At 35.2% G+C, this 18,810-nt stretch overlaps 1 protein-coding gene across 11 annotated transcripts in view; it reads right to left on the bottom strand.

Annotated features, from left to right (window-relative positions):
• The window catches only part of LOC148951621 (carboxyl-terminal PDZ ligand of neuronal nitric oxide synthase protein), a 215,916-nt gene that overhangs the window by 35,537 nt on the left and 161,569 nt on the right, over positions 1–18,810 (bottom strand). For all 11 annotated transcript variants that reach the window (XM_089091223.1, XM_089091233.1, XM_089091232.1 and 8 more), the window contains one exon: positions 5,891–6,132. In XM_089091223.1, coding sequence (XP_088947349.1) covers positions 5,891–6,132 — 242 coding nt within the window. The remainder of the gene's footprint in view (positions 1–5,890; positions 6,133–18,810) is intronic.

Genomic DNA, 18,810 nt, shown 5'->3' on the forward strand with positions numbered 1-18,810 from the left:
TTTTGAAAGTACTACAAAATCTTTGGCTTACACAGCGAGGTATTGACTAGGGGACGAACCCAATTATATACTTAATAATTTATGTTCGTTTTAAATTTTGATGTTGCTCCTTGCTTTCAGTTGATAAACTTGTTTATTTTTTTATTTAATTTCTGATCGTTTTTTTAATAATGCTGGGAAATCCGGCGCCCCCTTCACAGCAATATTCCTTCTCACATAAACACTTTGTCCATGGACAGATCCTCCTACGTAAATACCGTCCCCCTCCCCTCATACCACATAAAATCGCTCCTGAAAACGTCTGTATACTTACCAATAACCAATAGGCTACTGTGTGTAAAGATATGGGTAAGTTCATAACTTTCAGCCCTCCCCGCAAGGAATTTGGGGGATTAAGTCATCCTAAAAGACATATTTATTATTTTTCCGACCATGCTGAACAAAATGGCTATCTCAAAATTTTGATCGGGTGACACTGGGAAAAAAATGACCGTGGGAGGGGGCCTAGTTGCCCTCCATTTTTTTTTGTTACTTAAAAAGGGCACTATAACTTTTGATTTCCGTTCGAATGAGCCCTCTGACGATACTCTAGGAACACTGGGTCGATACGATACCCCTGGGGAAAAAAAAAATAAACAAGCATCCGTGATCTTTCTTCTGGCAAAAAATACAAAATTCCACATTTTTCCAGATAGGAGCTTGAAACCTCTACAGTAGGATTCTTTGATACGTGAATCTGATGGTGTGATTTTCATTTAGGTTCTATAGCTTGGGAAGCTATAGTTTAGCTATAGCTAGGGATGGGGGCTACAGGGTTTGAACCCCCTGAAATTTTTGTCCAGCTCGAAAACACAACTTGGCGCCCACTATTACCGAAAACTTCTTAGATGTATATGAGGTCTTTCCCATTAAATACTGAACTTTCAATTCTTTCTAATTTTTCAAAATACTTTTTGATTGTGTAATTTTTCATTTAACGAATTCAAATAATCAGATTTACTGCTCTTTTAGGATAATAACTTTGCAAAAACCGAATTTCTGACAAACATTCTGGCACATTATAACGGATTCGAAAGTTTAAAACCAAGAATGAGAAAAAAGCCACTTTTCTACACAGGGTAAATAGCACTATATCCATAAAAACAAGACCTTCAAACAAGGAAGTATCATTAATATTAAATTTCGTCCTATTCTGTCTCTTCCAAATAGAATAGAGCCACTCTCTGCATACCTTTATCAGGTGTAATGCATTTCCTCCATTTATATCATTTTCTTCTGATGGTGTATGGGAGTTTGTCTTTTATTTTCCAGGTTGTCTAGAAAAGCTGGGAAGAAATAACTGTCTTTCTACTTTCTTAATAGATAGTTTTAAGCTAAGAGCAGAGACACAGGGAGGGAGAGAGGAAGAAAGAGAGAGGGCGAGAGACGGAGAGGGTAGAAGTAGAGGAAGAGAGAGAAAGTAATATATATATACATATATATATATATATATATATATATATATATATATATATATATATATATATATATATATATATATATATATATATATATATATATATATATATATATATATATATATATATATATATATAGCCCTTAGAAATATTATTACTATAGAGATAAGAAAAATTAAATGCTTAACGAGCTCACGGAAAAAAAAGATATTGAACATTTTTGCAGGAGGACAGAAAAATATTTAAAATATTGAAATTGGAATGTCTGAAGACCTTCATAAATGCCAGCCATAAAAAATCAAACCCTGTGCTTAAAAACAATAGATCACTTAAAAATTTGTTTTATGCAAAGTAATTTAAATATAGCAAAACAAGAAAACGCTTAACAACGAAAAAAACAAGGTAAATATTTTGATCGAAACCTTCGTTCAACCTCCCGCAATACAGGAACAAGAATAAGAAAACAGGCAAAGTCCATAGGAAAATACAAAAAGACAAAGCTTAAAAACAAAAAATAGAGTAGAATTTCTTAAACAATGTTTAATATCCTAAGCAATAAATAGGCAACTCTTATTTAGTTGTCTTATCACAGACCCAGTTCTTATTTCCAGTCATAAGTTGAGCATTTCAAACTCCGTTAAACCTACATCAAGTGGCAAGTCACTGTAAGTGATTTTATTAATCATTTTAGAGAATTTGGCCCGCACAATGCTTTCAGTTTTTATTGAACTTAAATAGAAAGTTAAATATATTATCCTGATAAACATGACAGGTCATATCTTGAGATTAGCGTTTTAATTAACATTTTCTTTATGGATTCATAGCCTGAGAAAGCATCATCAGTAGCAGAAAGCCAGAATTATTTAGACAGTATTAATTTGACTTTCAATCAGATATTAAAATTCAATGTTTTCAGTTCTTTAATTTTCATTTGAATTTCACTTATCTTAGAATTCACTTTTCCCAACAAAAAACTAGCTCTCTTCAAGTTAATTACATCTATTATTTCTGCAGTTTTTGTTAGGAAAACTATAGGGCAAAAAAACTTTAAGAAAAAATACTTTTATCTTAAAATACACAAAGAAGTAAAACATATTTTTCTTTCCTACTACCCTGTAAAATTTTGATTTTACCCTGAGAAAATAAAAAATTAAAAAAAAAGAAAGCATCGAATGACCACGACATCGGATGACAAGATTGTCGTTCAATGATTACAAAATATGCTGTGAATGCTCCACCCTTTCATTTTTATTCTTAAAGAATTTTTCTGGGTAGCTTACATTTTTCTGGGTGAGTTATTTTTTCCTTTTTTCAACTGTTTGGTGCAATTTGAGCTAGAATCATTAACTTTTTTTTAACATTTTATCTACTGTTTTGCAAATATTTTCGGACAAAAAATCATTTTTTTTTATATTCATCCTAACGATTGTCATGCGTAAAACATTCTTAGATACGACAGCGTGAATGCGACTGATAAGTGTGACAAAACGGTAGCCTAAACATTTGCGACAGTTACCCATTCCGAACGACTTTTCCTTCTACAAACAAATCCTGCTTGTAAAACTTAGCATCGAAATCATGCCTAACACTAAGAGTTTCCAATTTCCCATTCGAATTAGTCCTCTCCCAAAATTCTAGGACCATTGTTTCGATACGATCATACCTAGGGTAACGACTACATCATGAATCCGTGATCATCCTCTTCGAAGAAAAATACAACGTTTCACATCTTTAAGGCTAGGTACTTGAAACCTCTGCAGTGGTGTTCTCTGATATGCTGAATTTTATAGTTCAATTTTCATCCCAAACACTCACCTTTTCGAGGTCTTTTCCCCCTCTTCAAAAATCGGGTAAATATCCTCAGGTGCAAGTGGGTAACATTAATAAATCTGCGAATTTAGAATCATCTAAAAAGCGGATTTATTGGTATCAAAATCCATCGTTCACAGTTTCACTTACTGTCGGCACAAGTCGCACTTTACTTACGATTCTTTACCACAAACTACGGGTATTTGAATTTCTGAATGTTGAGTCTTTCAAGATTAGATCGTTGAAGATTTGAACCTCTAAGAGTTTAAACTAACAAAGTTAAAAGAAAGCATTTAAATAAAAGAAGAATTGGATTTTTTAAACGTTTAAAAATTTAAATTATAGAATATAGCATTATATTGTATATTTTATTTATATTATAGGCTATTTGTATTTTGTATTATGTGAGGGTTTTTTTTAACGTAAGGTCCGTTTGAAGATAAGTACACAATGGAAGATTATTTCAAAAAAGTAAATTTATTTTTAGAAAATACATATTTTACTCTATTTTTCGGTATAGTTGCAAAGTTTTTTTTTCTAAAAAGTTAGTTCTCAACTAATCTTAAATTAAACTCTTTATAAAAACTTGCCGCCTGCTCCAATAACCAAGAGTTCACTGCCATTTTTACGCCGTCGTCATCATTATAACGGTTGCCATTAGGGTGACAACCGGTTGAACTGGAGACGAAACATGGGTTTCGCATATCACGCCCAAATCAAGGCAACAGAACATGGAATGGAAACACACACACATTCCCCTGAAAATTTGAAGGCCGAACATCCTCTCTCCCAGCGCAAAATCATGGCGTCGGTGTTTGGGAATATGCATTGTGTTTTTTTGTTTTTTTTTGGTCGACTTCATGCAACGAGGAACCACTATCAATGCAGAAGCATGCTGCCAAACCATCAGAAAGCTCTGCAGAGTGATTATTAAAAAAAAAAAAAAAAAAAAAAAAAAAAAAATGCTCTTCTTCATGGCAATACAAGACCTTACACTACAGGTCAGGCCCACAATTTGTGTTGGAAAGTTCAGGCTGGGAAGTTTTAGACCACCACTCTACTGTCCTGATCTTGCGCCGAGTGATTACTATCTGTTTCTCCACCTCAAGCAACACCTCAGTGGCAACCGTTATAATGATGATGACGACGTAAAAACGGCCGTGAATTCTTGGTCATCGGAGGAGGCAGCAAGTCTTTATGAAGCGGTTACTTTAAAATTAGTTGAGACGTATGATAAGTGTTTGAACAAACTTGGAAACTATGCCGTTAAATAGAGTAAACTTTGTACTTTCTGAAAATAAATTTACTTTTTTGAAATAGTCTTTCGTTGTGTACTTACCTTCAAACGGACCTTACTTTAAAAAAAAACATCGTATTTTATATATATAATTTGTATTATATTATAGAAGAAAAGAAGAATCTAAGACTGCAGAACGAGCATGATCAACGTATATTAGCAATTAACCTTCTTTAAGACAGCCCATCATGGATGTTGTCATAAGAGTTCTATTTTAGGGATTCTATAAACTTTATTTTTAGCAAAAAATCATCCGTTTTCTCAAGTACAACACCAAAAAATATTTTTTCGGATATCATTTAGTGGGAAAGATCAGAGGATCAAGGCACCCCAAAGTCCATAGAGAGCAGAAAGTCATGATCAAGTGATACTTTTTAACAAAAGAAATATCTGGGGGCACTGCACGCATTGAATCTCCAGTAAACTCCTCGATCATGCTCTCAGATTTTATGAAATGGAATACATGAAATTGGCACAAGAACTTTTAATTTCCGTTAGAAGGAGCGCTCTCCCGATGTTCTAGGAAAATTGGTTCGATACGATCACCTTTGGAGTAAGGAAGAAAGAAAAAAAAAACACGCATCCGTGGTCTTTCAAGCGGTAATAAATAAAAAATTCAAAATTTTTTTCACTTGATCTTGGGGGTGCTTCCTCCATTTTTCGAAAATCAGACAAATCTTTTCAGGCTCGCAGCTCTTGAGGGAGCGTAAAGCTTAGTGAATTTTGTATATTTGGAATCAGCATCAAAAGTTAATTAAATTCCTTCTTATAGAGTTTCGGTTACTATTGGGCCGAGTAGCTCCTTGCTTACAGTTCGTTCCCATGAACTGTCTGATTGTATTACGCCATTCACTATTCAATATTCACTACTATTATGATCTGAAACATAGCATATTGTTTAGGTCAAAATTTGGCCGAAGGTGCCACTAGAATAATGACTGTCGCATATTTACAAGGTAGTATAGTTTGGGATTATACGGCTAAGCAGTAGAAAGCTTACGGTTAAACAAATTCCCAAGTAGCATCAGAAAATCAGATGCCAGGTCTGGTCAGGGTTGCCACCCCTATTGATTTATCACTATTTTTGTGATTGTTTATATTGCTTTAAGAAAAATAAATCACTAAATCAGCCCATAAACTACTAGATTATTGAAGAAAATCACTAGAAAACAATAAAAAACCCTAAAATCTGGTGATTTTATTTTTCACTTGGCGGCAACCCTGGGTGTGACGGAGAACACGTGGTGCTCCTGCTGCAAGGCCAAGAGAGTTATTCTTTACAGGATTTTACACCTAGTTATTAGCATAAAATTAAACTTTAACTCACAACGCTGTTCTTCTTAGAAACTTCTTGACCAAGATAAGGCAAATCTAGTTTTCCTGGCCGGCTTAGTGTGTTTGTAAGAAACGATGCATCCAATTTTGGCAGATTTACAGGTGTTGGTGGTGGTGGATCATTGCTACGTACGCCATCAGAACCAGGAGAATTGACACTAGATGGTCCTATTGACTTGGTAATTGACTGGTCATCTGATATGGTATCTAAGCTTCCAGGATCAAGAGAAGCGTCTAGAAAACAATAAAGGGGGATCTCAATAAATCTATATGTCAAAAGTTAACAGCCCACTTGGGAAAAAATAAGTTTCCTTTTGCGACGATAGTGCAAGGAATATTTACAGCGTAAGGAAATATATCTGGATTTAGAATGCCAAAGTACTAAGATATACATATTTAAAAATTGGGGCAAAAACTTTTGTAGACATTATATTTTATAGATGGCATTATTTTCCTCGCCATCCTGTTTTCGTTAGATTTTACCTTTTTCAGTAGATACCTACAAATGGGGTAGGATTGATCTGGGATAATAATATAAATATCCATACATTATCATATCTTGTCCACTGCAGTTTTTCTAACAGAGTTAATATCAGATTTCTTTTCCGCGCATGCTTAGTAAAGGTAAAAATTGCTATTTTTAACATATTTTTGGCACATAATAACCTTCATATAGCAAAATTATTTACAATTCATTTAAAATATTGTGGATTCATTTTTTTGTAGCTGGAAAATTTTGTTCTAGTATCTATAATATAGGCCACTGTAAGGGATTATAATACAACAGCATCACGCGGTACAGCTTATCTTCACCTTAAAAATGTTGACAGCATAACAAAGAACCCAGCATATTGCTATTTTTAACATATTTGTGGCACATAATAACCTTCATATATAACCAGCGACTCTACAGGATCTTTCCTTATTTCGCTGGACAATGCGATTTAAGGTAATTTAAGGTAATATATCAAAATCATTTACAATTCATTTAAAATATTGTGGATTCATTTTTTTTCTAGCTGGTAAAGTTTGTTTTAACATCTATAATGTAGGCTACTCTAGGGGATTACAATGAACCAACATCACGTGGTACAACTTATCTTCGCCTTAAAGCTGTAAACAGCATAACAAAGAGCAGTTGGTTTTCAACAAGTGTATTTCCAACAAGTTATGCAAATCATAGTATTTTCCAGTATATTGAGTACAGTTAGGCCCAATATTAGTAGGAGAAGAAGTGCATAAATATTCTGAGAAAGGACGAATTGATTTTTATTTTCCTACCTGCTATAGCCTTTTTAATATATAGTATACACAGACGGGGGGAGGGGGGTACATTAATGTCAAGTGTTGCAACTCACCCCGAAAACCAAGATTTTTCCAGTATATTGGTCAGGTACCTTCTGCGGTACTTGTCTATTAAACGAAGCACTCTCAGGGATTAAGCTGTGTAAGATCTGACAGAAACCGGTTTGCCTCTCTAGGATCGGTTATGATTTGCTTATTTTGAGTAAGAAAAACTACGATGTATGTATATTTTTATTAAATATTTAATATATAGAGGTAGTTAGGGGTTAGGTTAGGTATTTAATATAATGCGTTCAGAACGGCCTGTTTTCCATAATTCTTTGTCGTAGCATCCATAATTTTGTTGCTACAGTGTTATATTATCATCATGTTTTGGTATATTTCATTAAGATTAATCTAACTTCACTTCTCGGGTGTGTTTCGTTTAACAGACAATTACCCCTCCTCCTCTTTTTGATATAGGAGATAAGTGAAGCTGTTCATTTGATCGATCTTTTCGGTACCCAACATAACCTCTTCAGCTTCATTTGTTCATAGTCCTAGCGACTTATTCTTCTTAACTTAAGTTTTCAAATTTTTACCTAGGTAAGTGAAGCTGCTCTGTACCCAACATCACCTCTTCACCTTCATTTGTTCATAGTCCTAGCGACTTAGTCTTCCTAACATAAGTTTTCAAAGTTTTCAAGTTTTCAAAGGTTCAAGTTTTCTCTATATAATATTCTCTAACTTAAAATGAATTCAAGGAACTAAAATTTCTCCTAACTGTTAAAGTTTTTAGTTTTTAGCAAGGAGCACCAGCATCACGTGGTGCAGCTCTTCTTTGCCTCCAATATGGCGACAGTGTAAAAAACATCAGTTTGCGGTTTATGGCTCTAAACTGCTCCTTCTATTATATCTACTCAAAGCACATAAGAGAAGTTTCCTCTTGATTCCAAAGTTTATGTGGTATTGCCTAAGAAGCAATGCATGACCGACAAGCAACTTGAAAGATAGGAATAGAAGCTAGTTCAAATCTTTCGCCTTTCCTTAGAGTTCTAGTTTTCTCCTTTAGAGTTTCAGGAAAAGATTTTGATGACCTGCCACTAATTTTGGGAAAATAAGAAGTTGTGTCGTTTTATGCTTTTATCTAATAATTGGTAAATATTAATAACCCCCCTCCCCCCACTACTAAGTTTTTATCTATTAGTGACTCCCTTTTTGCTAAAAATAAGTCATATATTTTTCCATCTCAAGGCTAATTAGTAGCTCTTTCAGTAATCATTTCTTAGACCCCACTGCCTTTCCAGTTATATTAAAAATGACAATAAAAGAATAATAAAGCAATAATTTAAATAATGTAATAGTTTAATATATTGCACATTTTACTTTATTAATAACTGTTACAATGCCCTATAATTAGCAATCGATTTGGGGCCTTCTAAACTGCGGTCGTATAGAACTATCAATGATGTAACAAGAAGTATTTTTTTTTTAGTATTTTGCTTCTGTGCGATCAATTTCAACAGTTTCTGATTTCTTTAAAATAAATCCTGTTTTTTAAATTAGTATAATACAGCACAGCATATTTGACGCAGAGAAAGGCGCCAAGCAATGGTCGCAAAAAATGAAGGGGATAAAAAGAAGAAAATAACCTATGAAACAATTAGAAAGAATTATTTAAATCCAAACAAAACGATTAAGAACAGAAAAAAAAACATACAAAAACACCAGTAATTACGTAATCGCCATTGACATCTTCTCGACTGGTCGCGCCAGATTCCTGGTCATTGTTGCAGCGATAGCCTCAACCTAGTAAAAAACGAACCACGGCCCATAGTAACCAAAATTTTGAAAACCAGTTTCAAAGAACTGCTATTGAGAAAAAATTGCCATTTGTACCTGATTCAAAACTGACAACTATTATTTCGACCGGCTCTTTAGGGTAAAGTGCTATTTTGAAAACAGATTTATGGGAATTTGAAAAATAGCCTAAAGCCCCCCCCCTAAAAAAAATGGCGTCAGATAGAAACAAAAAACACACCATTGGAATCGTCACTACTGAATTTTTTTTCAGGAAACTTGCAGCCATCCACCTGGAACTACAAGCAAAATCCCTATTTTGTGTGGGTAGCCCTTTTGTGTCATCTTTTTTTTTCTCTTCATCACTCAATTAAAAAAACGCCCAATCCCCAACAAGTTTTCACCCACAACTCTTCCCCCTCATCCACACCAAAAACTTCTAAAACTCTTGAATTTTCATAGAATTTTCTACTTTTTTAATGAAGCTGCCAGTCCCTGTCATTAATAGTATTTAGTCCCTATCTTACCATGCTAAAACGCCAGAGATTCAGCCCTTATAATTTTTTTGTTCTCTCTGCATTTCACCATATGTATAAAACTATGCAGGATACTTAGATGGCAGCATTTCTTTTAATATCAAAGAAACAAGCAAGGGCTAGACAGACGCAGGGGTTTCTTTGAGCGGTTTTTGAGCTTACATGAGCGAATGATAAGCTGGCTTTTTCACAAAAAAGGGAGCGTATTCTTGGCATATTGATTTAAATTTCTGAAACAGGAACTCCCAACGAATACAATTTGCCTTTAGAAAGCCATCAAGGGTTATATTAAGTTAACTAGTAACTCCCCAAATCTTACATTGTAAATATTCCGTTGTACTGAGAATATCTCCCAAAAATGCAAGTCAGCCTTGAAAAAATTCGAAATAAAAGTTAATCGGGGGGAGGGGGAGTCATAGTTTGAAAACTGGTATTAAATACGTCGGTATTGAATAAAAACAGCCGTCTTTAGCTTTAAAACGCTACGTCTGTTCACAGTGGCAGTTCTGGCCTCTCTTGGGCCCGGAGCAAAATTTTGATTGGCACCCCTCCCCCCTCTTTCCCCAAAAATATTTCAGGCCCAGTATTAACAAAACTTTGATTTATTAGCAAAATTTTCCATTTATTTTAATCTGACTTTCCTTACTTACTTTCCTTACATGCAAAATTATTAATATTTCGACATCCTTTAAAATACAAACATGTTTGAATACAAAATACCACAAAAAAATATGAAAATTAAGTAAATTTGGCCTGCTGACTTTTATTATCAAGGAATGGTGATGAAGATATGGGAAAAATGAAAATTTCGGATTCAATTTGCTTATACTTACTGCAAAATACGCCCTCTATTTTATAAAAAAGAATAAATAAAAAATCACGAAACGATTATAACCGTTAGATTATTTATTTGAAATTTTAAGCTCCAAAATTTCTGCACCCGGGGCAAGAGTCCCCTTTGCCTTCCCCCTGAAACCACCTCTGTCTGCCGGGCCCTTCAACTATTTCTCTCTTTTTCTATTTCGTTGTGTCTTCATAGTCCATTTATATACATTGTAAATCCTTAAGTTTATCTTGTTATTAAGTTTATGCTACCTGTTTGGGAAAGCCTCCTCCCAAACAGGTAAACCCTCCTCCCAAACAGGTAATTAAAATTTGCAGGGAAGCAAATTTTACAGGCAAGCAATTTACAGGTCCCAAAACAGGTAAACAATTAAAATTAAAATTTGTGTTTTCTGGAAGCATCACTTTAATTATCTTTGTTGCTTTATGTTTTATTAACAACCAAGCCACAGACTGGAGACCAAAAAATGTGTCTGGGCAACCTTCAGTGAATACAGTTGGCTAGGGCCTTATTTTCAAAATATTTATGGGCAAATAGTTCTAAAAGAATCATTTACGTTCTTTACATTCCACCAGATGCCATCAAAAGTTAAGTGGTCGAAATTTCTCCCCAAGCTTGAGATTTATTTTAAATTCATACTGATGTTTCAGTAAATTCATACTGGTGCCCTGGATATAGGATTCTTTGTCCGAGAGGGCGAAGGCTCGATTCCTAGTGTATCCAATTATTTGTTTTGGGACGGGGGTCAGTGGCGTGACTCTGTAAGCTCAGCCTGAGTCCACCCAGCTTTAAATGGGTACCTGGAGAAATCTGGGGAAGGTAAACAGGAAGGGTGTGCGAAAGCACAGGATGGTTGGCCCCCAACCCCCCATTACACTTCCTGGCTGAAGGGCCAAGAAACAGAGATCAGCACCACCGGTAGGGACTGTAAAGTCCAATGCCCTATTCTTTACCCTTACCTTACCATACTGATGTTCAAGAAAAAGCGGAAATTTATAAAGTTTTGTTAAAACTTAATATAAATTACGGAAATTTTGTCAAAGAGAATGTTTATATGCTTAGCCAAGGTTCAAGAGAAAGGGGTTTTCTCCTTGTCCCTAGTCGTTTACCGATATTTCTGTAATTTGATATAGTGTCTTAGCCCCAGACCCCAACTCAATGCAACAATTTCTGGAAATGGGAAAAATATTTATATTTTGCAAACTAAGATATATGATAGACTTTTACCGATCTTGCCTTTGTATCACCATCTCCGACTGAAACAATCCACTCATATCATATTAGAACACTCAGAAACCAACTTATATGACCTCAGCATTGTATGTTTAAATAGCTTAGAAATTTTTTATTTTCCGGGGAAAGCTCTAACCGAAATCCAACTGACTGTTTCGTAAATAAACTAAATTTTATTTTAATGAGCATCTTAAATTCTGAATTATAGGATATTATAACATGTATGGGTGGCTTTTAAGCCAAGAAATACGTCTTTTGACGTAAGTAAAAAAAACCTTTTTACTCTTTCGTAAGATGATTCTTATTCATGCCGAAATCAATGCTCAACGGTGCATTGATGATGATGTTTTTTTTATCCTTTTCAGCCGAATAAAAGGCCCAAGAAAGACAGAAAATATTCCGTAAATAAACTAAAAACATCTAATAAACATTAAAAATTCTTAATTACAGGATGTTCAAATGTGTGTAAGAAACCAGTTGGGTTTGAAGCCAAGAAATAAATCTTTTGGCGCAAGTGTAAAATATTTTCTACTCCTCTTTTGGTCGATCCTCATTCACGCCAACATCAGTGCTTGATGATATATTGGATGTTGACGTCAATCCAGTCTTCTTAAAAGGGATTTTCCTTTGGGCATAATAAAAGTCTTATTTTTACCCAATTTTGGGGGATATTGCAGAAAATGAGGCAATTCATATTATTTAGGATTTGCCAGTCCTAAATACAGGCTATATACTTTTCTAAATTATATTCTCAATCCACAGCTTTTAACGCAAAAGATCTTTCTTCACGAGCAAGAATACTGCATATAAGACAGCTTGTAAGTAAGCGTATATTCCACTAAAGTTTGGCATTTCTTTACCTGTGTTTCTGCCCTTTTAGTGTTTAGTGCTTCTGTTCCTTTTTTAAGAAACTCTCTTCTTTTTCTACCCTAAGTCTAACTTTGTGTCTTGTCCTTTTTTGTCTAACCCTGGGCGTAGCCAAAGATTCACTCAGATGGGCTAAAGCGGCAAAATTCTTTGATATCCAATTTGAAGAAATTTTTGCACAATATTATTTGAGCCCTGGGGACAACACCCCTCCCCACTATTCCTGGCCTCTATTACACATTACCAGTTTATATTTCTATAAAATCACTCTAACATGTGACTTTATACAATGGTTACCTGAAGCTATCCTATCCATAGTAGGCAGGCTTCATTATAACTGTGATAAAATTATGCGTACCTTCTGTAAGTGTACAATGTTTTGTCTCACTACTTTGGATCAAGTTGTAACTTTCACATTTTTTTTTTGGGGGGGGGAGGGACAAGGCAAATTTAAATTTTAAGTTGACAGAAAGGATAAGAAAAAAAACATTCTCCAATTCTTTGTAGTTGATAGGCAATCCTTTTTTTTATAATAAAATAATTTTTTATATTTGTTCTGTTTTTATGTCTGTGATAACTTATACTGATAATACCTCTGAGAAGCCTAAATGTATAACCGTCAGGGGTGTCTTTTCGGGGGAGGGGGCGAAGGCAGCTTCCCCCCAACGATTTTGAGAAAAAGGTATTATATAGCCCATGTCCCTAGACTCTCCAGAGAGAGAGGCCACTCTTGCCCCCTCATAAAAAATGCTGGAGCTACGCCCCTGATTACTGTTTACACAAAGTGGGAAATAATATCTCAATATTTTTAATATCGTCAAGGTGTACAACTTTCTCGACAATCTTTACAATCGTTAAGAATAGAGTTTTTTCCTTTATGTTTACTTGTAGCTGTCATATTTTCTTTACATCCTCAAAATCCCTGTTCATTTTTACACTCAAAGCATGGTACCAATTTTCATCATAGATGAATTATTTCATTTTAGGATTTTTCCTTGGTGTGACACTTTTTAAATCCCGTTTCGAAAAAAAAATCGATTATCATCTTAAGCACACATTCCAGAAGCTTTGAATTTGAAAGATTTCTTTTTTGGATCACTTGAAATATTCCCCTTGTTTTTTAAGGAATCTATTCGGAGCTTACTAAATTGATTCCCCACTTAGAATACAGATATAAATACAATTGATAAGATATTGAGATGAAGGCTATTCTTTATCTGAAGTCACGAGGCTCCTACTTTGAATTAAAAAAAAGAAAAGGTCTTGCAAGCACAGACGGTATTCAAAAGGGGCAGAGTATTTCATTCCCCTTCAAAGAATTGTGGACTGACCTTAAAAAAATAGACTTAACAAAAGAAGAATACAGGAGTCAGCGTAAATGATCTAAGAGAACAATATCACAGGATGACCAGAGTAGGCTGAGACACTAGGGATATGGGCCCATCAGTTCGGAGAAATTTTCCGAATTATCATAAAACAAGCACTAAAGTGTGTTGTCCGTAAGGCTTTACTGTTAGTATAATTGCAAATTAGTTTTTATCATATCTGAATGTTGTTTAGCCAGTTTTGATCATCAATTATAATACAAATTCAGATTCTTCAAGATCGTTTTCCTCCCCATTTTGCCGTTGATTTCAAACCAAAACAAATAAACCTGCTTCTACCAGCCAGGCTGGATTACTTTACTGTTATAACGAGTCCATGATTTCTTTTGCATATATATTCAAGGGTTGTTCTACACAGGCATGCTAAAATGGGATGGGTCTTTGCCCCCCCCCCCAGAGGCGTAGCTTGTATCTTCAGCACTTGGGGACAATGTTGGTTTTGCCCCCCCCTCCACAATCACTACCACGACATAAGTAAATAGAATATAGTCTACTTAAAGAAAACTTAGTTTGAAGCCCCCTTAGAAGCTGCATTCGGGGAGGGCCGTCCCCCTTACCCCCTAGCTACGAGCCCCCACACCATTATCACATTTTCAAGATGTGTAACTTTCTTCATCATTTTCTATGTTCTTGTAGAAATTCCCTCTTTTCTAGCCATTTAAGTTATTTTCTCTCCCTCAAATAAATCTCTGTACAAAAGTAGAATTTCAAAGCCATTGGCTTTGAAATTAGTAAGCCATCTATGGTGAGTAAAGCCATCTACTTCATAAATTCTCTCATTACCTAACACCATGTCTTAATCCTAATTAATTATTTATTTAAGCCACTTAGTCTTCTTAACAATAACATTCAAACATGCTCTATCAAAGTTTATATTATTACATATTTCAAAAATATGCAATATCTGATCGTGCTCAAAAGAGACACTATGTACGTCTGAACACTCCTTTCTTTTGTTTGTTTAAAGTATGTTTGACCACAGTCCTACCCATCGAATGAAATATTTTATTCGTCTAGACGTTGAGAGCAAAGCCCACCGCTACTGAATTTTCAATATTATTATTTTTGTCCCCTGGGATTTGCAATATTATTCTATAATTTAATTCTTCGCATATTTTTTATTTACTCCCTACCCCTTCCCCCAAACAGATTACTGCACGTTCCTGTTTCCAAACCATGAGATTTCAATGAAATTAGATCGTGTATGGTGTGACACCCTTCTTTTTTTTAGTGAGCTCAGTAAATGTGATTAGAAATTGTTTAGGAACCTTACCTTTTATTTGATATCTACTTTTTTATCGGCACAGTATAATACAAATACACTAGCTTTTATTCTTTCGATTATTCATTCGTTAAGCAAATAGAAACTTTGAAAAGCAAAAAGCCAGGAAATCTCTAAGGATTTGGATTCATTTGAATTTCGATTTGAGACGATTCTCTTCCAGCTAGGCAATTGATTCAAGACTTTTAGTTTGCATAACTTTTCTTTTCTAAATTTGGCTTACGGTAAGATATAGATATATTTCAACTGAATACCAGAGTGGTGACACTTTGGATCCTTTTAATTTTGAGCATTTAAGTGTAAAAACTAGGAAGTGGATGTTTTAGTACCTCTGGAAGTTCGGAAGACAGAGGATGGTTTTCTAGATGTTTTCCAGAAGAATTGTTTACGGACTGTTTACGGTTTGCCTAAGGACCGGTACCCGTCTATCTCACTGACATGTGGCTCTATCCCACCTTCTAGGGCTATAACGAGAGAAAGGTTGAGGTGGCTGGGACACGTTTTGCGGATGAAAGATGACAGATTTTCAAATATCGTCCCTTTCGGTCATTGATCTAAAGCCAACAAAAAGCAGGTCATCCCCAAATGGGGGAAGGGAAGAAGTCGTAAGAAAGAATTTAAAGGAAATGGAAACTTTTGCGAGGGCATAAAGAGATTTGAATAGGTTGGAATGGAGGAGGAGCCTATGCAGCGGTAGTGGCGTCAGGCAGCTTGATGCTGCAGTGAATTGCTGGTAGTAGTAGTTATAATTCTGTTCTGTCTAGGATTAACAATTCTAGGAATAATTCTAGGATTAATTCTGGCAGTAGCAGAGTTAAAACTTAATTCTGTCGCTTTTTTAGTTAAAAAAACAAAAATAGTTTAGACGAGAATGGCTATGCTAACCTAAACATTTTAAGAACCACATCTGCAGAACCACACATATACCAACCGCAATCTATGCAAACCGAAACATCTATAGAACCTTGAACACTCTTCCTCCTGATTATCTATAGAACCAGGATTCATTTTCCAGATCTCCAAAAACACATTTCCATTTGTTCAAAAAGTCCTATTCACGTGCCAAGAAGAAAAAAAGGCCGTGAACTTGGGTGCTATGTTGTCTAAATTAAATTATTCGAGCTAGAAAAGTGACATTTTTACAGAATAATCTCAGAACCATGGGGATAATTATGGGCTACAAAAATGGAAAAGCTAGAAATCGGAGATTAGGTTGATAGCCGGCGAGGAGTGAAGGCTCAAAATCCGTTCGTGAGGGTCAAAGGCACGAGCGAGCAGAGGTAGGAGACAAAAGCCAGTGAAGCTGGTTGACTACAGAAACCAAAAATTTATCACTGACAAAGAAAAAAAGAAAGAAAAACCCGTGTTCAGCATGGTTCAAATACCTCAGCTAGCAATTAGAGGGAGATGGCAAAAATCCCACGAAGTAGGCCTTGTGAAAGAACCTGCAAGGCTCAAACTTAAGCTGGAAGCCCGCTTTTCGGAAAATATTGTTTGCATAAGGTAAGTGTCTGTGTTTCCACGCGTCCACTGAAAACTTCACGCTGGATAAGGAACTAAGCTATTAAAGCTAAAAACACGAATTTCCAGCAAAATAACCCCTGAACCATGGTCTCGGATATAAACCATAAGATAGCCATAGAGCCAAAGATATTATCACCATAAAAACAGCAAAAAAAAAACTTTGTGGATAAAAAACCAAGATTAGACCACGATATATGTGAAGATGGATAACAAATTTAACCAACGGAGAGGGGGGTCTTTTTTCTTTGTAAATGAATGTTTCTAAAATTATGCTTCCGGTAGGTGCCTTGTTTTGTCTCACTGGGGGTATTGAGTTGAAACTTTCAGAGACAGTTTTGTTTGGAGGAGAGAATATCTGTTCTTCGATCCTTATAAACGGGTATACACTACGGGTATACAAAACGGGTATACACTACGTTTTTTGTTCTTTTTTTACGTACTGTCGTCCAATAGACTTCACTGCTAGTTGATAATAGTACGCTTCAAACTTCTCTTAAATGTTTTCAACATCCTTGCTTCTTCTATGAGGGGGGTTTCATGCTGAAGCTGACATCCGGATCAAGGTAAGTGACAATATTACTGGCTATAAAGCTCCTGATGAATGTATATGTGATCAATGTTGAGTGATGCTACGAGAAGTAAGTTGCTCTTGCTGTTTCCATTCTGGCAAATCCACCACTATATTCTGGTAATATTACTGGCTATAAAGCTCCTGATGAATGTATAGGTGATCAATGTTGAGTGATGCTACGAGAAGTAAGTTGCTCTTGCTGTTTCCACTCTGGCAAATCCTCCATTATATTCTGGTAATATTACTGGCTATAAAGCTCCTGATGAATGTATGGGTGGTCAATGTTGAGTGATGCTACGAGAAGTAAGTTGCTCTTGCTGTTTCCATTCTGGCAAATCCACCACTATATTTTGGTAAAATTACTGGCTATAAAGCTCCTGATGAATGTATAGGTGATCAATGTTGAGTGATGCTACGAGAGGTAAGTTGCTCTTGCTGTTTCCACTCTGGCAAATCCTCCATTATATTCTGGTAATATTACTGGTTATAAAGCTCCTGATGAATGTATAGGTGAACAGCGTTAAGCGATGCTACGAGAAGTAAGTTGCTCTTGCAGTTTCCATTCTGGTAAATCCTCCATTATCTCCTGGTAATATTACTGGTTATAAAGCTCCTGATGAATGTATAGGTGATCAATTTTGAGTGATGCTACGAGAAGTAAGTTGCTCTTGCTGTTTCCACTCTGGCAAATCCTCCAATCTATTCTGGTAATATTACTGGCTATAAAGCTCCTGATGAATGTATAGGTGATCAGCGTTAAGCAATGCTACGACAAGTAAGTTGCTCTTGCTGTTTCCACTCTGGCAAATCCTCCATTATATTCTGGTAATATTACTGGCTATAAAGCTCCTGATGAATGTATAGGTGAACAGCGTTAAGCGATGCTACGAGAAGTAAGTTGCTCTTGCTGTTTCCACTCTGGCAAATCCTTCATTATATTCTGTTAATATTACTGGCTATAAAGCTCCTGATGAATGTATAGGTGATCAACGTTGAGTGATGCTACGAGAAGTAAGTTACTCTTGTTGTTTCCACTCTGGCAAGTATTATAGTAGTAATAATAATAATTTATTACAAAAAAAAACAGAGGCAAAATTAATCAGTAGCACACCAAAAGCTTCGCTTGTGAGGATGTGCTACTAAAAATAGAAAAAAAGATATAGTCTATAAGAACTTGGAGTGTGAAACTGCGCACCAAAAAAACCTACATAAACATTTCATACGAAATAAAACTACATAGTTTCATGATCCTGAAGCAAAAATATTTTTATATATTTTTTAATTATATATTGGAAAATCGGTCAGAAAAAGGGTAAAGCTATGTAAATACTTAAGAATTATTTATTTTTGCGGTGGGAGGGGCATAGCTGAAAATTCGGGTAAGGGGTATTTGAAATAAACAGATAAACTAGATGAAGTTTATCTTCAACAAATATATTAGAAGTTATTATATTAATATATTAATTATTATTAGTTATTATATTAATATATTAATATAATAGAAGAAATATATTAGAAACAAATATATTAGAAGTTTTTGTGCAATCTTTAAAATCATAAGATTTCAGAATGGACTCAAGTATCCC

The sequence above is a fragment of the Artemia sp. Qi Xiang Cuo genome, chromosome 6 (genome assembly GCF_049724085.1).
Source record: "Artemia sp. Qi Xiang Cuo chromosome 6, ASM4972408v1, whole genome shotgun sequence".
In the NCBI taxonomy this organism is placed as follows: domain Eukaryota; kingdom Metazoa; phylum Arthropoda; class Branchiopoda; order Anostraca; family Artemiidae; genus Artemia; species Artemia sp. Qi Xiang Cuo.